This window comes from Chenopodium quinoa, unplaced genomic scaffold (genome assembly GCF_001683475.1).
Source record: "Chenopodium quinoa cultivar QQ74 unplaced genomic scaffold, ASM168347v1, whole genome shotgun sequence".
NCBI lineage: Eukaryota > Viridiplantae > Streptophyta > Magnoliopsida > Caryophyllales > Amaranthaceae > Chenopodium > Chenopodium quinoa.
The window spans coordinates 8,293,375-8,316,176 of NW_018743292.1; the positions used below are offsets into that span (position 1 = coordinate 8,293,375).

The 22,802-nt window shown below is 35.7% G+C and overlaps 3 protein-coding genes across 3 annotated transcripts; 1 reads left to right on the top strand and 2 right to left on the bottom strand.

Annotated features, from left to right (window-relative positions):
* Positions 1-1,093: 1,093 nt before the first annotated feature.
* On the bottom strand, positions 1,094-8,622 carry LOC110736844 (E3 ubiquitin-protein ligase RFI2-like). Its single transcript, XM_021917171.1, has 6 exons — positions 8,154-8,622; positions 6,750-6,916; positions 4,518-4,570; positions 3,153-3,178; positions 2,677-3,064; positions 1,094-1,975 (listed from the first exon to the last, which is right to left on the bottom strand). Exons 1-6 carry the CDS (start codon positions 8,308-8,310, stop codon positions 1,522-1,524), a joined length of 1,245 nt encoding a protein of 414 aa, XP_021772863.1. The 5' UTR covers positions 8,311-8,622; the 3' UTR covers positions 1,094-1,521.
* A 2,586-nt stretch (positions 8,623-11,208) lies between these two features.
* Positions 11,209-13,316, top strand: LOC110736845 (translationally-controlled tumor protein homolog). Its single transcript, XM_021917172.1, has 5 exons — positions 11,209-11,368; positions 12,112-12,185; positions 12,287-12,415; positions 12,495-12,652; positions 12,953-13,316. The coding sequence occupies exons 1-5, from the start codon at positions 11,341-11,343 to the stop codon at positions 13,068-13,070; spliced, it is 507 nt and encodes a 168-aa protein (XP_021772864.1). The 5' UTR covers positions 11,209-11,340; the 3' UTR covers positions 13,071-13,316.
* A 1,243-nt stretch (positions 13,317-14,559) lies between these two features.
* LOC110736846 (26S proteasome regulatory subunit 6A homolog) lies at positions 14,560-21,659 on the bottom strand. The gene is made up of 10 exons (XM_021917173.1): positions 21,344-21,659; positions 21,097-21,213; positions 19,615-19,722; positions 18,927-19,118; positions 18,652-18,843; positions 15,582-15,700; positions 15,363-15,450; positions 15,126-15,245; positions 14,902-15,042; positions 14,560-14,814 (listed from the first exon to the last, which is right to left on the bottom strand). Exons 1-10 carry the CDS (start codon positions 21,470-21,472, stop codon positions 14,737-14,739), a joined length of 1,284 nt encoding a protein of 427 aa, XP_021772865.1. The 5' UTR covers positions 21,473-21,659; the 3' UTR covers positions 14,560-14,736.
* Positions 21,660-22,802: the final 1,143 nt, after the last annotated feature.

A 22,802-nucleotide genomic window follows, 5' to 3' on the forward strand; every position in this document is an offset into this window, starting at 1 on the left:
AATAATAATAATAATAAATAAATAAATAAAAACACCAATTGTTACACATACAAGTTAAAGCGTTGAATCCCTCTTTGAAGAACCTTTGACGGTTGGAAATAAAATTGTAAAGTTTAGCAAATTAGTGTTAATTTGTCATTCCTTAAGATATGTAGTATATTACTAATTTACTACCTTAATTGATTAGACGCATGAAGATGCCGAAGTACATTGTAAGCAATATTAGAAAATCACCACGTTACTCCCATTTTTTTTTTTTTTTTTTCTTTTGTGCAATTTTCATATTTCTTCCTCCTTGCAATTCGACTGAATTTTCTAAATTTTGGAATTGGAGTGCAGAGTAAATACTTATAAGTAAATCAATGCTAATGTGGGACTTTTTCTATCAAGTCTCTCATTGCATCAAATAAAAATTGATATTATATGTCACAAGGACTCACAACTATTGTGGTGATTTGCTTTAAAAGATCTCAACTTTCAATTAAATTTGAAAGTGATATATGTGGGGGATATTTTTACTCAAAACAGTCCTCAATTGGTTAATGTTGCCAAGGGTTGCATACGCATTAGCGCTTGTGGTGGAGACAATGGCTTGCGTGTGATGCTTGTGGTGGAGAGTGTGGGAGAAGAGGGAATTAATTGACATTCTTGTAAAATTTGATCCAATGCGTATCACAATAAAATCCTCAATTCTATTTGAATACGAACCCTAATTTTTTTAATTGGCTTCATGGCTGAATTGGTGCTTGTTGTGGCTATTGATGTTAGTGTTACAAGGGACGTGGGTTGCTCGTGAGGATGCTGGACTGCTGCCATGTTGGCTGTCATGGATGATGATGAGGGAAGAGGGGCGGCAACGCAATGTGGTGGTGTTGTAGCCTTTAATTAACCAATGTTTATCATTATCTTAAATGATCTTTTAAAGGTTATTTCTCCTAAACATGTCTCATCTGACCACATTAATTCTTAAACAATTAGAAGATTTAGAACTTAGGTGATTAAGACAAGACCTAAAGTCCAATGACTAGCCTGGTTTGAACCTACTTATCAATGCCATTACATCTAGTTAGAACTGCAAAAAAATGAAAAGAGATAATGGTTCAAAACTTCTTGGATTTTTGCATACAATTACCACAAATATACGGGGATTAAGTTAACATGCAACAGAATTCAGTCCCCCCTTTCTCACAAACCTTCAGGCATTCTAGCAAGACAACCCCAATTCGCTTTCTAAGGCAACAGACACCTCTCTGCATAAACCAACGGTCATCTACAATTCAATGTCTTATCCTAAATACCCTCGAGGCAATTAAGCTTTTCAATGAAGCCACTGCCAGAAAGGACCATTTCAGGATCCACTCAACAGCAAATAGGAGTCTCGCTTTTCCAAGCGAAACATCAAATAAAACCATTCTGCATCATTTCACACATTACATATTTCATTGGTTTCTGCAGTTGTAATATTGGCAATTTGTTTTCCGCTTTCACCCAATAACGAAAAAAAGGATAGACTGTGTGGTCTTATGACCGATTTTGTGATGGTGTCCGTTCAGATCCATGTCGTTGGCGGAAATTGCTGGACCCACCAACAACCTGGTGGGGAAGCCAATTGGAGTCTCTATCACCCTGAGTTAAAGGGAAAGAACCCAAATGGTCTCTTTCCCACCCATGGAACCTGCTAGATATTGGATTCTCCACTTCAGGAAAGCTCCGAGTGGATGTACTTGATGGGTATACAAAAAAGCCTCCATTCGTCTGATCAGATGATGAGGGAATTGGGGCCCCTTGGGACAAACCTCTATGGCCACTGGATCTTCTTGTATTGGACATGATGGGTGCGCGCATGGGCGGGGAGCTGCTAGGTGGCTGAAAATATGCCTGAAGAGCTTGTACACGATCACGAGCTCGAGCCGCACTGCCTGGATATGGTGGAATCATAGATGAGGTGACAGAACTTCCAACCCTGCTGCCAGAACTGTGATAATAAAATATCAAGCAGCCATTAGATGAAACACAAAAGTGGTCAAACAAAGTTTGTCATCAAGCCCCATCAGTTACACAATAGTAACACCCAAGTGTATTGAACTTTTGACCAACGAAGGAGAGATGATGATTATTGTGTACACAAAAATTAGAAATTGCCTGACAAGCTACCTAAACAAGATGGTAAAACTTGATCTTGAAATATACAAACATTGTCACATCTAACATAATGATCAAACACATCTCAATGTAAGAGGGAGAGCAAATGTCCATCACCCAAAGCAAAAAAAGGGAAAAGACAGCAGGAAAACCAAAATTCCATACGGTTGGTCTCTCTGAAAAGACTTGAGAATCAATATAAGGTTGCTTTACTAGATTCAAGACTGTAGTATTTGTGGAATTGTGGTAGAAATTATACCAACATTTATCAATTTCAAGTAGGAGCCAACTCAGTAGTTTTCCAAAACAAAACCCTTAATCCTTTCCATTGAAAATTCATATTAACGGATAGTCAGTACTTTTCTGAAACCCAGCTTATTTTCCCTTATCCTTCAACAAGTAGGCTAGATTAAATAGCATGAGCAGCTGGACCAATCCCATAAAGGCCCTAAAAGCAAAGCAAAGCTTAAAAATATACTTCTAAACAATTAAAGAGCAGGCCAAAGGAGGATTGCCATGGTTGTCAGCACATACCTGTGGCTTACAACAAATGGATGGACAAATGACCCTGATCTAGACAAATCAGAATTCACCCGTGAGGATCTCGAAGTCAAAGATGGAGCTGAAGGTTGATCAGAAGCACCCAACCGATTTCCATTAGAAGAGAAACTCAAGGACTGTTGCTCCCAACCATGATAATGGGGGTCCATGGCAGCAAAGGCATAAGAAGTTGGCATTTCACTGGGTCCAGATGGCCCTCCCCAACGATTATTAAAATTGGAGCCATCAGATACGCTTCCAACAGAGTTTGAGGATGAGGAATGAATTGGTCCATAATATGCAACATAAGGGCATTGATGTGTAGAAGATGAAACAGCCGTATGTTCAGCATAGACAGCTTGTTGACCCAAAAAATCATGATCTGTAAAAGAAAAAGAAAGTTTAATAATTGAAATACCACCATAGTCAAAACATTATCAGCATAAGGCGAATGCAAAAACAAAACTTACAAGGAGTAGATGGGAACTCTCCCTCCCTGCAAAGATAAGAAAAGTAACTCATCAAGAAGCAGTCATCGGTCAACAATAGAGTAAAACTGGCAGATCACTCATCAGGTAGTCAAATACATAGACTAGAATATGGAGATTCAACAAAAATAATGGCCAAGAGCCCAGTTAACCAAAAAAGCCATCACAATCTTAAAGTAGGACAACACAGAGGCACACTACATCTTGAAGCAACACTGGAATGAAGGAAAATCATACAAAAACAAAGTCCAATTGGAAACAGCTACACTGGGTCTATGGTGTTCATATAATAAACCACACTCACTCCTGGCATGAGATCAATGTAAACCAGTGACCCACTCATGATACAGGCATGGATTGGAACGTATAATTTAAATTGGTAAGACTTCATGACACAAGGACAGAGTGTCAGTGACCCAGGCAAATGACATGAGATGCTTTTAAGTTATGCATGGCTGAGCAAATTTTGGGACGATTAATATAATTACATCATTGATCAATGATTGAAACAAAATGGATTGAAGAGGGCAGCTTGAATGACATGTGTTGCTCTAAATGCGGAAAGAACTTTGACAAAAAAGGTTGTGATCTAGTGACCGAGCAGAACAAAACATTACACCATCATATCCCTCATACAAGTTCCAAATAGAAGAAGTATGAGCCATGTGAACAATGATGCATCTAGCTGAGAGCTATAGTCTTGAAGAGCATGAGAGCCACTTGTAGCCTTGGAGAGGCTTTCAGTTAGTTTACAAAAACCCAGTTATTGTAATCATAAAAGAGAACACCACACTCGGTCATGACTATATACATAATGTTAATAAGGTATATTGATCACAAAACCAAATTAAGAAGCGTCTGTTTTAGTTTGAAGTGTCCAAGAGTCTAATCAACACTGAGTGTTCCTAGAAGGGGCAGAAGTAATTTAAGATGCAATAGCACATCTAAAGATCTATTGTCGCAATCATCTTTAAGGGCATATAACATAAAAATGGTAGTCTTTATGTGCAAGTGTTTAAGACAGCTGACTAAAGTTTTCAAATGGATGGTTTCATACTAAAAACCAGAACTAACCCAGATCAAGGCTGGGTCAGGTCATCCTAATAGGCTTTAACAAAGCAACAAATCCAACTGAGAAACCTTGAGCTAGTGCTGCATACAGACAAGCATGACTCCAGCTCAATAAGCAGCACAACTCTGCTCTACAAAGTTGCATCAACCAGGGTTGGGGAAGTAGTTGATCACAGAGACATTAAAAAGATAGAATAGCACACAAACTAGAAAAATGCCACGAAATCTAGAAAACATCAAGTATAAAAGGATCCTAATTTGTGAAGGCATGCTTACTCAAAAGAGGGAATCCGTGAAAACGCAGGTAATGGACACCATTGAAGTCCAAACTGCAAATGGAAACAACAAACAAATCAAAGTAAATAAACCTTTGCATATCAAAGCAATTACAGCTAATTGTCTCAGTATGGTATTGTGGAGAGATTAACAAAAGAAACCAACTTATTGCATTATGAACAGTTGTAATATAGAATACTAATGATATGAACCAGAAGGTATGAAAATCCAGCAAAGCTGAAGGAAGCTTCATCAAGGATGCTCCAAAATCACATAACCCTAAATTATAAATACACTGATATCCCTGCATCAGCACTACAACAGCAGACAATAATGGGATCTTTAAGAGACTTAAAGAGTGATGCAGATTATTCACAATGAGAAAAGAAACAATCATGTAGGGTAATCAGTCATCACAATACTCTAGAACTAAATTAGAGCTTAAATTTCTAGAGTTGGCCTAAAAAAAATATAAGTCCACAATATGCACCTTCAAACAAGGACAACCACATTTCTTTGGGGGCAGGGTTGGGTCCTTCCTTAAAGCCCAAATAAATTAAACACATCCGATCAACATTTCCTAAATTTTCTCAAGGTTGTTGAGTACAAATAAGACAGTAATTGGTCAGTACACATGAGCATTCAACATTGTATTGTGGTTGAAAACTCAATTTCCACAAAAACCACAGATACGTGAGCTACTGTGTCGATAAATAAAAAGTATAAAACTATATTTGAGCAACAAATGAATTTTTTCCACTTCAATCATTATAAGAATCCCTCATCAATCTCACTGAAGCCAAGCCCAGGCCTTCAAAGCAAAAGATTGGCTCTTCAATTTTGGTAATACAAAAGTGGATTTAGATACAAACCTACACATTTACAATACACTGAGATGCTTTATTTTCCCAAACCAATGCCCCACTCCCCTTCCCCCTAGGAACCCCCAAACTGCAGGGGCATCTTACTTTCACATTACTAACAAAGTATTTAGAGTCAATGAGAGGAAATGGGAAATTTGCTAGAAGTACAAATCAGATCAATTTCTCGTCTTACATCTAAGGTAATTAATTCTGATAATCCTTTTCCATCATGGTTCCAATTTCTTGTAAGGTTAGAATTGCTTGCCCTAAAATATGACCATCACCGGGGAAACTGGGAAGACTCTTTAACTCACTATGATCCATTGTTTTCCAGCCAACCAAATACTCTCCTTCCACCCCCCTTATCTACTATAGATCCTCTATGTCTCATAAATCCTCAAAGCCTTCTACTCCACTTAACAATTTAACATCCATGACCTTTGATCAAGACTCGATAGCTTGCACATTGATCCTAATAGTGGTCACCAAGGCTTGATTCTTTGTTTTTATTTATAGTATTACTGATACTGTCAGAATAGTGGCAGAGATTTTGACATCAAGGGTGGGGCTGTTGGGTAAGAAAATGGGGTGGCTGTGGATGGTTGGGGCTTGAGAAAAAGGTGTTAAACTTAGGCAGCCGAGTGTTATGACAAATAAAATTGAAAAAGGTTGAATAAAAACTCCCATAAACTTACTACTCCAAAATAAGCAGATGATAACCCAAGAGTCACCAGGCACCAATTTTGGTAATGAACAAGGAATGACTAATAGACTAATAGTAACAAAAAATATGGATTATAAATGAGTATGCAATCCACTACAGCAAGTTGGTGGATCTATTGGTGCGTTAAATGAATATACACTCTTTATTTTGAGTAAGCTTGAGTGTGCAATCCACCATTTATTGAGATCATGTAGTTACTCTACTTTATTTTAAGAAATGTCAAGTGTATAGTTGGATGAATACACACGCAAATTTTTTAAAATAAATCAGAGCAAATTACATAGTCTCAGTTTTGGGGGCAGTGGAGGAAGTACATAGAGCCAAGAGAATGACTATTAAGCACATGAGAAGTCTTATGAATAAATGCCAACCCATAGGCAAGATTAAATTGTCAGATAACAAAAATGAAGCAGCCAGCCGAAATGAACAGAAAAGGCCAAATAGCTTTACTAAATTACTAACATTAATGTTCATGAGCATACAATGCTAAGTATCCAAGGAAAATATGAACAGACCTTGACTCAAGTTGATATGAAATAAAGCAACCTTTTTGAAATTGAGATGCTCATAAAAACTCACAAACTGTTTTTTATACTGACTATGTTAAATAAACTTATATTGATCAAGATGGCTGTAAATAAGTACCATCTCAGAGTAGTTTAGGTCATAAAGATCCTCATCATGGGGCCAGTCATCCATCATATCCGTAAATGAACGACAACCATTGGAAAAAAGCCATTGACCTTTCTCAATCTTCCGACAGTTTGGGCATTGCATTGATCCCTTGATATTGAAAGCAGAACCGATGCAATCTGCAGATCACCACAATTTTTAAATATAGGATTGAAATATCAGCAAAGACGAATAGGGCAACACCACATGAAGCAGACCATCAACTACACAAGCAGCTTCCAAAAAATTCAACATTGAAAAACCGATAACAGCATCAATTATTAGAAGTCGTGAGCATACTCGGAATAAACAACAATTTTCTCACGACGGAGGAAGAAATGGGAGACCTTGTTTCAAAGCTTCTAAGGTTTACCTTTTCATCTCCTACAATTCCTTGGAACAATTTTCACACATCTCCAAGCTAAAGCATTGGAATGCCTACTAACATGTCCTAATAACCTAAGTCTTATTTCCAGCATCTTAACATCAAAATGTAACAACCCTGTTATTATTATCATTTGTAATAACCTAACTCTTCTAAATTCTAATTTGACTACAAGACTGATAAGGTATCCTCATCTCTTATAACTTAAGATTTCTTAAGCCCCAACCCTCTGTCTCATTAGAGTTTTCGATTAAGTTTGGTAGATATTTCAAGGAAGCCTTGACATTTAAGCTATCCCTACTTTCTCCAAAATTACACTTCAGACACATTGTCGACTCTACGAAGTCCCTTCAAAGTTCTCACTTGCCATTGACGCCTTGATTAATTACAATTACCATAACAATGAATTGAGACAGAGCATAGACAAATGCGCTAATTACCTTGATGATCCATGTAAAGTTCTACCTTCTGAAGTTGTGGTGAGAAAGAATTAAGGACATACACATATGAATATATGATCATATCACTAAGAAATCACGATATTCAACACAGCTTGACGAAACACTAAGAATTAAGGACATACTCATATGATCATGGAATACTATACGGCATGAGGGGCAAGAAAAGCCAGCAATCGCCCCGTGTAGTCCATAATACTAATCTTACAAGTTAACATCAATCCACAACTCACAACTCTCACGCTTAAATATTTTAAGCATAGTATTAACCACCCATCCAATCCATGCAAAACTTCTAGCTCAGTTTTAATATTGTGATCATCTTTCTCAACAACCCAATTGCCTTAAATTAATTCCCCCCAATCATGCATCAACCCCAACCACTAAGTTCCTAATTCCCAACATATGTATTCAATTCTACCAGTTTTTCACGATAATCAATACAATTTCCGGCAAAATTCAGCATAAGAATCGGATCAAACAAGCAGCAAAACTAAAAACCTAGATCTCAAATTTCTTGACAAAAACACATACCCAGATGAAATTCGTGACCACATTGAAGCTTAGCCCAAGATCTATCACCATTGTCGGTGACAGGTTCGAGACAAATTGAGCAAGAAACATTGGATGAACTCAAAGATTTACCCCCACCATCGGCATCAGCAATTGTATCGGATTCATCAAGTCCCATGACGTTATAATTAAGTTTAAATCCTCCCCCAATTCAATTAAGGAAACCCTAATTCATAAATTTCCGAAAGATTCGATTATAACACACCCCAGAACAATTCAAGCATAAAAATTAAAATTAAGATTAGAATTGAACAGTTTTGCTGGTGGAATTGAATAGCTGGGTTGAATCAAAGTAGAATCGTGAATCCAGAAGATAAGATTAAAGGGATTTTAATGGGGGAATGTGTGGTGAAGCAGTGGGGTGGTGTTGGAAAGAGGGGAAGGATGGAGGAGAGAGAAAGAAGACATAGATTATGGAAAACTGGGGGAGTTTGTGAGAATGGGGGACCCACCGTCACTATTTTGTATTAATCTATAATATTTTTAACTGTCCTAGTTTAACTTTTCAGTTTACACGTCAGTTAATACAAAACTTTAATTAACATTAAAAAGAGGGTAATAATGTCAAAAAATACAACCTTTAAATATAAAGAGGCATTGTATTTTGTTTTATACAAAAAGAAAATGAGGCTTTGTATTAGGGGACAGAGGGAGTAATATTTTGAATTATTCCATAATTCGTACAAAGTACTAAATTGTATTGAGTTAATGAATACGGACTTACGGAGTATATATTGTTCTTAACTTAGGCACTTTTCACTTCACCTTAAAAAAAAAATTCAGTAAAAATAATTTCAGTTCAGCAGAAGCAATTTCAATTCAGTAAAAAAAAGTTCTGTTTTGCAAAAAATCAGTAACTTCATAGAAAAAATATATTAGAGACTTAGTAAAAAATAATTTCAATTCAATATAATTAATTTCAGTTCAGTAAAAATAATTTCAGATCAACAAAAATAAGGTGGAGTGAACAGGACCTTAGATTATCTTTATTAAAATTAAATTATTTTATTAAATTTAATGAATTTAAATTAAACTTAAATTGTTTTTACTTAATTATTTTTTATTTTATTTTATTTGCTGAACTTATATTATATTTATTGAAAAATTAAATTAATTTTATTGAGATTAAATTTTATTTTTTATTTTTATTAAGATTATAACATTTTTCTTAAAATTAAATTAAAGAAAATTCTCAATTGTAACCTTTAAATTTTGCTACACTAAAATGATAGCCCCATTTTTTTAAAAAAAAAAAAATTCTACAAAATGACCCTAATTATAATACTTTCATTAACACGTTAACCATAGTTAAAACATAATAAATTACTTAAATGTCAATTGTCATCATCACCAATCTACCTTCTTACAACCTCCACCACCATGAAACCCCCTCTTGCTCTCCACCTTCTAGCCTTCTCCCTCTCGAGCTATCTCCTTCATGGATCCTAACACGGAACCCAAATACTCATTCCTTACTTAACTCGCGAAATTGAAACTGAAACCTCAATCCCCACCCTTACCCGACTCAAAACCCTAGCTCTAACAGCCCAACCCCCTTACCTGATCCAAAACTCCAACCCCAAACCCCTACCCTTACTCGATTTGAAACCCCAACTACCCAACCAGGGGCGAGTAAGGGCCCGACCCCTTAGATTTTTTTAAGTTGTTGCCTATAAATAATATGATGTCTAATAAATGCACATATAAAGTTGCGGTATAATGTTTAAGTATTCTTCTTTTTTGGCTCACATAAAATATTCACCTCTGACGATCAAATTAGAGATCGGAAACAGAATATCTTGAGAGGGAAAGCAAATAGAAGTTGAAGCGTTTTTGGGACTATGTCTTGAATATTGCAATAATGTGGCTTGATTAGCTACCTAATGGGAGAACGACATGTGTCCTTGGGGGGCACCGTCGTACGATGTTTACTTGTGGGCTTTTAAGCCTTTCATCATTAATGTCTTTCTAATGTCACGTGTCACGCTTTAGTTGGCCACTTTGGGTTGTGTTTGATATACGAGTCAGCTTGAGATTGGAACATCCGACCACGTGACACACTTTGGTTAGTCACTTTTGTAGGTGAGACTGTCATATTGATTCAAAACCTCTCACGTTAACTTGATTTGGGTTGGCGGACTAGACACATTGAGAGTAACAGACTATACTTTACATGCTAGCAGATTATTCATCTTGTTACGTATGTATGGCTTTCTTTGCTCTAGTTTATTAGATGAAACCCAAATTATCTAGTTCACTGTCGTTGTTGTTTGTTTTCTTAAATGATAAAAAATGATTAGGGCAACAATTGGTTGATGAACATAAGTATTGAGGAAATTGGATATCAAAAGTAGACTCAATAAAGGGAATACAAGCATTTTGGCTTTTTGACCCCCATAACTTGAAAATGCAACAATTATCTAAGAACAAATTTAGTTATTGTTAGACTCATGATTACTCCAACATGATTAATCCCTTTATAGACCAACTCTACTTACGCACCCTTAGTACTGAGGCCGATATAGTGACGCTTCAATAACGTGGGCTTTGATTTGTGGTGTATACTCAACATGAATTTTACATACCTTATCTTATTAACTATGAATTTATCATATATGAACATTTTAGCCTTTATTTTACCTTATCTAATCTTATTACCCCTTATCCTTCGTATTACCTCATTTGTACTAATGAACAATTATTTTGAACATATTAAATTTGAAACCAATTAATATATGGTGAGAAAAGCCTTTGTAGAGATTAAATGAAACAAGCTAGTTACAAATATGACATTTTTGCGCTTTATAATATGAGACAGTCCCATACTAAATTCTTCGGAAATGCACAATCTAGAATTGTCACAATTGTGACATTGTGAAAGTCCAAGTCCAACAATAATAGAAAGAGTTGCACACTTGCACAATTGCACAAACGGAGTACTAGTAGAAGAGAGGTGTCCAAAATATATATATATATATATATATATATATATATATATATACTAAAACCCTAGATATATAAATATAGATAGGGGGTGCACCACTGAAACTCCTCTCTTGTTCACAGCCTTTTTCTCATCCTCTCTTGGTTGCGTAACGAATCTCAAATCACAATTCCAAGGCAGGAGAGAGAGAAAAAGTCTGCAACCATGCTCGTTTACCAGGACCTTATTAGCGGTACGTATTCTCTTTTTCCAATTTTTTTTTCAATTTTTTTGGGTAATTTCGTATGTATTTTTCTGGGTATTTGGAATTTGTGTTTGATTTTGTGTTTGACTGGAAAGTTAGGGTTTTAATTTTGTGGGGTTTAGTTAGTTGATTGGATTGATTGCGATTTACTGTAGCTGCATGTTTTTCGTATGCGACAAAACTTATGGTTTGATTAGTTGTTGGAATTTATTGTTGATGATTAGATCTAGGAGATTTGATTTATTTACTGGGGGTTTTAGATTTAGGGTTTATAGATTTATTTGGATTTCGATGTTGATAGAATTGCGATGAAGGTTTATCTTATTTTTGATCTATTCAGATAATTAGATCTGCGTTTCATACGATTTATGTTACTAGATTTCACCTTTTGTGAAATTGAACTGTATATGGGGTTTATCGTTTTTGTCTTTGATCATGTATATTCACATGGGTTTGTTATGGTGATATTTGATTTACATCTAACTTGCAAAAACTTTGATGGTTATTTTTCGACATCTGATCATTGTTGAATTTTGGTTTGTCTATAAATCACTGAAAGCTTTAGGAATAGATATAATCACTGAAAGCTTCACGAATAGATATGTTGGAACTCGGCGAACAATTTAATTTTGAAGTACTGCTTTTTGCTCGTGAGATTTGTCAATATTTCGTGTGTATAGTATTCGTTTGATTGTTATCTAATGGATTCAACTGAAACTCGGAATTATTAGGTGATGAGCTTTTGTCCGACTCATACCCCTACAAGGAACTCTTCAATGGATGCCTTTGGGAGGTAGATGGAAAGGTATGAATCTGTACAAATCTTTTCATTTCTTGTGAGTTTTGAATTATGGTTTTCTGGGCTTGCAACTAAATTGATGTGGTTATGTGTTTATGTACTTGCAGTGGATTGTAAAAGGTGGTGTTGATGTCGACATTGGTGCCAACCCTTCTGCTGAAGGTGCTGGGGAGGATGAAGGTGTTGATGACCAGGCTGTCAAAGTTGTTGACATTGTCGAAATCTTTAGGCTACAGGTAATGGTAGTCTAGTTTTGTGGCTATGTGGGAAGTTGCTAGTTAATTATGCGATGTCACTGATATTCTTGTTTTTCAGGAGCAACCTGCCTATGATAAGAAGCAATTTGTTGCATGGGTAAAGAGATACATCAAGAACCTCACTGGCAAATTGGAGCCTGAGAAGGCTGATGAGTTCAAGAAGAATGTTGAGGCAGCAACTAAGTTTCTCATGTCAAAGCTCAGCGACCTTCAATTGTATGTTTTTTTTTATACTATGGCAAACATTAGTTTTTGACAATTCATATTCTACCATAGTTGTCAAATTAGATCAGCTTTCATCTTATTTAATCACCATTGATGACTATGATGAGTAAGGTAATGAAACTAGATGCGGCAACTGTGTTAGGTTTGAGAGAATGTTTGAGTTCTGTAATATTTTATGCTGTTGCATTATTAGTTAATTGCTATGGAAGTGTCATCTGTTCTCTTTAAAATCCTGCATCTGGTTAATTACAATGGAACATGCTAACAATGCTAATTATTTGTGTTGTGCAGTTTTGTCGGTGAGAGCATGCATGATGATGGTGCAACAGTCTTTGCTTACTACAAGGAAGGCGCATCCGACCCAACTTTCTTGTACTTTGCCCATGGTCTCAAGGAAATCAAGTGCTGAGTGAACGAGCTGTGTGCAAATCACCTCTCAAGAGGTGTTTGACGTAATTTAAGCTTTCTAGGTTAAGCTGTTCTAAGTTTTATTTTTGCAGTATTTTTGTTAACTCCTTTTGTCGACTTATTGTATGTTTTGACCATGTGGGATGGTGGCACCGGCTGGTTAGCCTTCCCCCGTGTTACTGTTTTGCTTGATTGAGACTGGATATATTAACATATATACAAGCGATTTGAGAATAAGCAATCTATTTATAGTTGATTGTACTATTCGTTATCTATGCTGCATCTTTGGTCCCTACTCGCTATGCAGATGTAGGCTGGGGTAAGCACATCTGCACTACTTCGTACTCTTCCAAATATAGCAGTAGAGATTCTCAGAAAGGATATTAGAATTGTGCAAATCAATGGTTTGCTGGTTTGCTGGAACCTGTTTAATTTATTCTCATATTGAATTGAGAGGACATCCATTTATCTTGGGTGTTGCTGAGATTTTACAGTTGAACTGATACAAGGAAAAGGAATACGAATAGAAATTGATCGTGCATCTTATGTTGAAATTTACAGTGATTACAAATCATAGTGAAGACTTCTCGATTTTTGTAATCGATTCTGGTAATATTTATTAGTGTGGGGTTATTTAGGAACATCCTGAAGAGAATGGAGAATAAATGGACATCTTGAAAGTATGGGGGACTCTTAATAACCTCAATTAATTTGGGTTGACATTATGTCATGATACTGATGAAACATCAAACGTACGTTATGAGCTGTTGGTGGAAAATTTAGTATGATTTGGACTGATTAAGGAAAATCTTAAAACATGCGACAAATGGACAATTATTATTGGCAAACACCGTCCTTGAAAGTTTTCTGACAACATTTTCTTACATTAAGCTTCCATTAAATTAAATAAAAGAAGTGCAAATTGCATGCTGTTAACCCCTCATATTAAAATGATTGTTTAATGCAACTACGCATGTGATGAAGTCCTTACTCCTAGATGAGTGCAAAAAACGGTGCTAAACTGGAGTTTTCAGGATTCAATTTTATTCTTGATAAATTAATGCTTCACCATATAAATAGAGAGGCAGTAATGCTATACTACAGATGAGAGAACATCAAAGATGAATTATAATTTTTGATAGTCATGCCCATACATAATTCACTGGTTATATGAAGAATCTCATAACTGACTCCTATGTTTAGAAGGAGCAAGGAGGAGATCAATACTTATGGTATTTGTGACGCTTATGAATTTCACGCCTACTAAAAGAGCTAAATTATTGCCAGAAACCAATTTTCAGAAGTGGAAATATATGAAAATGGTTTAGTTTCTATTTTAAGATATTTTCCATCTCTGTATATAACAAGGGAAAACCGAGAATACACTCTCATGTACTATGTCTCATGTTCTGGCATATCATCTCATGCTATGCTAGGTCTCTTGTTCTGGTCGTTTAGCATTTCAGGTACAAAAAATTGATGAAAATTAGTGAGAAGATATTGAATCTAAGTACTGCAAGAAATTGTAGTTGAATAATCAATGAGCCAAATTTATCATCTATTGAAACTTTGGAAAACACCACGTACAGCATTTGAGCCACCAAGCTCACCAATAAAAGCCTATTTGCAAAAAACTAAAATCTCAAATTACAGAAGCAAAGAGAGCTCTAAGCATAGTAATTCAAGCTTGCTTTCTTCTTAGCTTGAACTTGAATGATGCCTTCGTTGAAGTCTTCATGGTTCACCTGAAGACAACAAAAAAGGTTTAATTTAGCAAGTTTGTCAGAGAGAGACAATTAAGTTATCATATTAGGTTTAGAGATAGAAGGCACCTCAGTGGCATCTCGGCGAAGAGCCAACATGCCTGCCTCTACACAGACAGCCTTCAATTGTGCTCCATTGAAATCATCTGTCGACCGAGCTAATTCTTCAAAGTTCACGTCTGGGTGAACATTCATCTTCCTTGAATGGATCTGGGAAAGAGATCCAATGAAATCGATAAATTGAACAAAAGAGACAAATTTAACAAGATACTAAAATATTCTGGAATACAAACCTGCAGAATTCGGGCTCTAGCCTCCTCAGTAGGGTGAGGAAATTCAATTTTACGGTCCAATCGACCAGAACGCATGAGGGCAGGGTCCAGAATATCAGCCCTATTGGTAGCAGCAATGACCTGGAATATATAAGATGAGAATAAAATTGTTACGCAATCTAGAAGTGCCAGCTTTAAAAATTGATGATAAAATAGCATTTGGTTTTTTTATTTTTGGAATACAGTAAAAAATTTAACCTTGATCCTTTCATCACTGCTAAAACCATCCAGCTGATTTAGCAACTCTAACATAGTTCGTTGCACTTCTCTGTCACCACTCACTTCACTGCAGTGCAAGAAACACACAGTTAGCAGAGAATTACATTAATGAACCATCACTGAAGATGTCTTGGTAGATAACTTAAGCTTGCTCTCAATTTCAATAAATAATTAGACAATGGCAATAGGATTGCTCACCTGTCAAACCGCTTGGTACCAATCGCATCAATTTCATCAATAAATATGATGCAAGGAGCCTTCTCTTTCGCAAGTTGAAAAGCATCACGTACAAGCTTTGCTCCATCTCCAATGAACATCTAAATCAATTGAAAGCAAGAAACTTAGACAACACCTAAATTTGCCGCTGCAAAGATATTCAGGAAATGACTATGACATTAAAAGGTGCATCAATGACAAGCTACTCCATCAATTTTTTCATCTTTACATTTGGAATCATTTTGGGAGAGAAAAATAGTCATAGTAGCAAAGAACTTTTCACTACAGAAATCAGAGTCATGGACAATCAGATCAATTAGCAATCAAGAAATTCTTCAAGTGTCTTCAAGCTATGAAAACACAGCAGATTGGCAGCCACATCTAACCAATACAGTCAACAATTATAGGGGTCAACATTCCATAGCAACAACTACTAGTCTTTCACCAGCAGAATTTCAACCTCCATGAACTCAACCTCACTATGAATAAGAGCTCTTAACATGTTCCACAAGAATGTCTTAGCTCTAGTCTGAAGGATGCAAAACAATTATTGTAAATGGAATTTTCCAGCCTTTGGATTTGCGTGAAGCAGCCATATTTGTCTGTTGCAGCCATATTTGTCTGTTAGACATGGATTTATTTTTGTAAGACATAAAAAAAACAAGCCAGTAATATTGTAGGTATGTTTGTGCAACTAATTTGGATGTAATTCTCAATATGATTGAGGCTAGGTTTAAAAGGCCCCAGATAGGATGGCACAAGTACAATTTTGATATTATAGAGTTCACTCATGAAAAATATTACTTTGTACTAACTAAGGCCTTGTTTAGTTCAACTTATTTTTACTTATTTCCGAAAAATAAGTTCAGTTAAGATCAGATCAGAAAAAATAAGTTCAGATCAAAACATCGTTTTATGTGCAATTTTTTATCGCTAAATATTCTTAATTTCGTAATGAAAAAAATTGTGAGAATTACATATTAATAAACTACACATTATTACGAATCTAACAAGATCCCACTTGATATATTTTTTCCTAATAGATTATCGTACACTAAAGGTCAAAATTTGGTCAAAGTTTGGTCAAATTAGACAATCAGACCAGATCAGATCAGTAAAAATAAGGTGAACCAAACAAGGCCTAAATACTGAGGTTTTTTATTATCTTGGCAAAAAACCACTCCTTACAATAGTTACTCCCTGATAATGAGAAGTCTCTGAATTCCTATTCCTATACCATACATCCAGTACTCATACAACTTCAATCCTTCTCCCTTCTACAATCTACATTGTTAAACACCCACTTCACAAAACTCAACAACCATCAATTAACATATTACTAAAGAGTGTAGGTAGTGGAATTCTACTACCCGGTCCTTAGAGCAGCAGCCAAAACTATAAAAAACTACTATCAACCCAATCCTTACAGAGTTACAGCAGCAAGAACAATAAAAAACCTAATCAGTCTGGCCCATTGTTCATTTCTATACTTTCATGTGCGCAGATATATCTTGCTTCTAATAATATTAACTAACCTTAATCAGAAATAATCACTTTAACAGTACCATTGGTATGAACTAAAGTCAGACATTCATAATTATTTACATAATTTAGTAATTTATATATACATAACCAATTAAATAATTTACAAAAACACGTAGAAAATGAATTACATTTTACAAATATGCTTTGTGTATGTAGATATTGTAAGTCGTGCCACTGATGAACTTCATATTCTTATTATTATATAAATTAAAAAAAAAGGCAACCCTCAATTCTACTTCTATTTTTAGTGGTCAACAACTCCAACACCATTCCTGTATGCAGATTTATCTCATCTTCACTGCCTTTCAAGTCTCAAACCAAACACTCCATGAACACCCATACCACATGATAAAATAGAAATTTCCATCCACTATCACCACCTTCAAAATTCAGAGAAACAGCAGCAAGTACGATGATGAGGGTCTCCATGAGCTGGATAAGATGAAAGACACCATTGATAGAGGAGTTACACTTTGTTTGGATAGAAGGAAATGGAAGGATAGGGTGGGAAGAGAAAAGAAGGGGGACCATCTCCCTTATTTAGATAATGGATTGGGGGAAGGAAGGGAGGAAGATTTCCCTCCCTCTATAATAAGCATCATCCCTCCAAAATTAGAGAGAATTGGAAGGAAAATGGAACTCACATTTACCCTCTCTTTCTCTTCCCTCCACATCCTTCTCTTTCCTTCCCTTCTACTTAGCTATCCAAACAAAGTGTTAAGGAGAGCTGGTGAAAAATAGGGTTCCACTGCTGTTTGTCAATCTTCGGGAGGCATTTTAGTGGTGACAATGAAGGAGCTGGAGTTGGTGGGATGGATGGGCTAGGGTCAGGGAAGGAGGAGACGTTACTTTGGTATGATGAGGGAGAAATTTTTGAAGAGGAGTCATATTTTTAAAACAATAAGAGCATTATAACATCTGTGTTGAAGTTTCATTTAAAAGAGCAATAGGGCTACCCAAGAAACATTTTGGAGAAGCTCCAAATTCAGTTTCTCAGATTTGGGCTAATTGAGAATCTATTTCTACATATATTTAACCACTTAGTTGACTCAGTCGCTTTTTTCGTAAGTCTAGAAACCATTTCAAGAGCTTGGCCAAACAATATCTAAGTTGTAAGAAACAAAATGCCAGATGCCATCAGATTTAACAGAATATTGGATCAAGTTTAGCAGGGTATAATTTCACACCACAGAAATCACCACACCCCAAATAGTGGATGAAGCAGGTAAAACTTCCTAAATCATAAACTCCTACATATTATAATCTATAGGAACCTCTCCAGAGTCGAGTTTCAAATAATAAATTCAGCATAATCTTTAAGTAAGCATTGTCAGTCCTTCTTGTCCTATAAAGCTGACACATTAACATAATATACAGCTCTACAATCTGAAAACAAGTGAGGCAAAAAAGAAGCTTCACTCATCTTTCCAGCAGAGTGTAAATGAATCAAATTTAAACTCTAAACAAGCCTGAATCGGCAGCATCTAATAGCAGAAGTAAAACAAACCTGGACAAGCTGAGGGCCTGCTAACTTCAGAAAAGTGGCATTTGTTTGTGCTGCACATGCTCTTGCCATGAGAGTTTTTCCAGTTCCAGGAGGACCATAAAGAAGCACTCCTTTGGGTGGACGGATACCTATTGTCTGGAATCGCTCTTTGTGTGTCATTGGCAAAACTATAGCCTCAACAAGCTCTTGGATCTGTAGAAGCGAGAACAATTATTTATGTAAAAATAAAGGTATAAGTTTTACTAATGGTAGAGAAACATAGGGGGAAAAATTGCCTGTTTCTCTAAGCCTCCAATGTCACTGTAATCCTCAGTAGGTTTCTCATCAACCTCCATAGCCTTTACTCGAGAATCATATTCTGAAGGTAGTGTGTCCAGGATCAGATAACTATCTTTGTTGACTCCAACTAAATCACCAGGCTTTAGCTTGTCAGGATCAACCAGACCAACAACAGGCAGAAATATTGTCTGCAAAGAATCAAAATATAAATGCAAAATTTTGCGAAAACAAGTCAGAAACCCTAAAATGATACGGCAAAACATAAAAAAAAACCCAACAACTGCGCCTTTAACTGAAGACATTGGCATATAGTACTTGTTTCTGTTACAAAGTGACATCACATATACAAATAAGGGCAGTTCCTAGTTCCTACACCAAAAAATCACATCGACAATGTTTCTAAAGTAAAGTCGAAAAATTCCTTAATAAACAAAGCAGTAAGATTGTTAGATGCAGAGATGTTCAGAACCAAAACCATCTAAAAAGTAAAAAAAAAAAAAAAAACATGATGCCTCCCGTCCCCACCACCACACCCCTCTCCCCCCCAAGAAAAAAAAAATAAAAAAATTGTAACCATTAAATGTATATAGCATAAGGTCCAATAAGGAACAAATATATTATACACATTAAAAATTTAACAACACAAATCCTAAATGACATGGTAAAAGCACCAAGATAGCACACCTGTCTGGTTGATGTTTTAAGCACAACACACTTTCCTTTTCTTTGCGAGTCAAGATCAATATTAGCACCATCTTCCTCAGCTTCATCTTCTGGGTTCATTTCCAAGATCTGTGAGAGACATAAAAGTAAGAAATTGGGATAACTAGGCTGCAAATAGCTTACTATCAAAAATCACATACAAAAGGTCTGCTAATAAACGACCAATTAATGTTAAACCTCCATCAATAATTGATTGATTCATATCTCATGTCCACTAAATGGGATACATCTCAAAATTGGGGCTAGTCTACCATAAGGAATACTTGAGCAACAATACATAAATGAAGTCCACCAAGGCACATATAAATATGGATAATCGGGAATATGCAAGACAAACTCAAATTGATTACGGTGTAATATTGTCCGTATAAACAAGATAAATTTTATTTAAGGACAAATTAATTAACATAAAGAATCATTTTTATAATACTATCTCCATTTCTTTTTTTATTATTTCATTCAAAATCTTTGTAGATTCTATTATAAATGGAGCTATTAGTCTCTTGAAAAAATAAGGAAAAATAAAGTTGCATGGGATCTTGTTTGATTCATCTTAAATTTCTTGATGTGTAATTTTAAATATTACAATTTTAAATACGCATATGAAGATATTTACTTTTGATGATTGAATATGTGGATTGGGAAGCAGTGAAACGAGACAATAAAAAAGAATCAAAGGTATACTTTTCGGAAATTGGTATTTTGTTACCAAATTAGGCCAAAGATATGTAAACCTTTTGGCAATTACGGTCACAGAAATATACACTTACGGCCTTATGGGCTATGGCAGATAAGAGATGTAGTCCATATGCCAGAAATCCAGCAACATAACTTACTAATTAATCCTCTACAAGTACCTTCCAAACATGCAATTATGCAGGGACTTTCAGAGATGAACACTAAGCAGAAGCTTAATTATGCCTTTTTAGCATTAGATCAAGCAACAAACTGATACCAGATCACTAATTACAATCTCAACCAATGTGGATTAAACTACTCCATGATAACCATTACATTTGATGTAAAGATCCGAGATTTAACCTAAACATAAAGTTAATTTTCCTTCTTCTTTGTTTTCATTTTACTTTACTTGTCATTCTAAGTGAGAGGGCAACCACAACCCATGCTGTACTTTGAAAGAGATCAAATCTTAATCTAGCAGGCAATTGACTACCAGATAACAAGCAACAAAAATAACTCATCTCGCTCTCGAATTCTCTAAAAAACTTAACCGTGACCCCAAGCAAAATTGAATCGGGCAAACATGATTGAGTTTCTAAATATCAGTAGTAAAAACCCTAATTGCACATAAGTATAATTTAGCAATCAAATCAAATCAACATTCAATAAAATTGAAGCTTCTTGCAACTATAAAATAAAATTCACTGGAATTCAATAAACAAAATTAGAATCCAACAAGAAACATAGAATCACAATCAATACCTCAACAATATTGCCGACGAGGTAAGGAAGTTGCTTATTAAGCTTGATTTTCTCTTGATTCTCCTTTATCTTCTCCTTGAATGAATCCAATTCTAAAGTCGTTCTCTGTACATCCTCCTGTACAACCAAAAATCACAAAATTAATCCAATCGAACTAATTCACAAAACTTCAAACCCTAAATCGAAATTCCGCCATTATCAAGCTAAAAACAATCAAAAAAACGAAGAAAAAAGCAAGAAAGAAAACCTTAAGGATGCGAATCTCGTTATCGAGAATGCGAGAAGCCCTAACGATGTCTTCAGTTGTTAAATTGGCGAGTTGGTCTTCCTGGAAGTTAGGATCTTCCGACATCACCGCCGCCGACGCCGACGCCATTGAAGGTACTGGAAGTTACCGACGAGCTGATGCGGCGGAGAGAGAGAAAGACCGGCGAGTGGAGAGAAGGGGCAGAGACGGTTTGTTGCGCAAGAAACGAACCAAAGATTTTATGAAGCGAGAAAGTGTGTTGAGTCGAGTAGTACGATTTTTTATAGGGTCTCCTGGTTGTGAAATCTTTTTAGTCAAGCAATCTGAAAATGGCTCAATATCTCACATTTGCATAGATAGAACTAAAAGTCGAGCTATTTAGGTCGGGTTGGGTCATGTTGAAGTTCTTTTCGATTACTGGTTGAATATACGAACAATGGTTAATCTTAGATTCTTAGCATTGAAATATAGACTGAATGCTCAAGTATTTGATCTACCATTAAATGGGTACGAGTAAAAGTATGGAGTTTTATTATGTTAATGAAGTATTTTGTAAGTTATTATGCTCTGTATTATACGATTTTAAAATTTAGTCATATGTAGTACGGAGTACATAGATTGATTAAACAAAAGACATATAATAGTAATTTTTGGGGGTGAGCAAAGACCCAGGGTATCCGGTACAGGACCCGGAACCCGTTAGGACCCGTCGGGTCCGGACTCAGAACTGGTCTCACCGGTTCTGGGACTGGGTCCAAAATTTCGGACCCGGTTGTAACCGGTTCCGGTTCCAAATCCTAAAATTTTGGACCCGGTATCCACTGGGTACCCGGTTGTATATGATATAGTATGTGGATTGTTTGTGTTTTTAAGAAATTAAAGAGTTATCTACAATCCATTTTAATTTCTAAGCCCAATTGCTTATAAAACTCTAAACCCACTATCAAACAAAACCCTAAAACTTCTAGATTTTTCTCTCCGCTCTACTATACCGGTTACGCAACACATATTGTACAAAATAGATTTAGAAAAACAATTATATGTAGAACGTAACTAATTAGTAAAATAAAAAAAAATATTAATATTTAATATAATTAAAATAACTTAATGTATATAAAAATATAAGTATTAAACGCTAAAAGTAAAAATAAACCAAAAAAAATATTATGATTTGTATTATATTTCAACACTTATATATATAAGTGGGTACCCGGAATCGGAACCGGTACCCGGTGGAACCAATTTCAATTCCTAAATTTTAGGACCCGGTTGTACCGGTTCCAAATTTTAGGACCCGATCTCAACCAATTCCGGGTCCGGATCCTAAAATTTTGACCGGGTATCTGGTTTGCTCACCCCTAGTACTACTAATTTCTATGTTGATTTTATTTTTTTTTCATCACAATTCGATTAACATTAGTTATGGATGTGTTGCCACGTTTTTTCACCATGTACATCT

Coding starts and splice junctions, on each gene's coding strand:
- LOC110736846 (XM_021917173.1), bottom strand. CDS start 21,472: ATGGCGTCGGCGTCGGCGGCGGTGATGTCGGAAGATCCTAACTTCCAG. Junction 15,451..15,581: donor GGTACCAAGCGGTTTGACAG/GTGAGCAATCCT, acceptor CTTGCACTGCAG/TGAAGTGAGTGGTGACAGAG. Junction 15,246..15,362: donor GCAGTGATGAAAGGATCAAG/GTTAAATTTTTT, acceptor TATATATTCCAG/GTCATTGCTGCTACCAATAG.
- LOC110736844 (XM_021917171.1), bottom strand. CDS start 8,310: ATGGGACTTGATGAATCCGATACAATTGCTGATGCCGATGGTGGGGGT. Junction 4,571..6,749: donor ACCTAAACTACTCTGAGATG/GTACTTATTTAC, acceptor TTCCATTTGCAG/TTTGGACTTCAATGGTGTCC. Junction 3,065..3,152: donor AGAGTTCCCATCTACTCCTT/GTAAGTTTTGTT, acceptor TTTCTTTTACAG/ATCATGATTTTTTGGGTCAA.
- LOC110736845 (XM_021917172.1), top strand. CDS start 11,341: ATGCTCGTTTACCAGGACCTTATTAGCG. Junction 11,369..12,111: donor TTACCAGGACCTTATTAGCG/GTACGTATTCTC, acceptor CGGAATTATTAG/GTGATGAGCTTTTGTCCGAC. Junction 12,186..12,286: donor TTTGGGAGGTAGATGGAAAG/GTATGAATCTGT, acceptor ATGTACTTGCAG/TGGATTGTAAAAGGTGGTGT.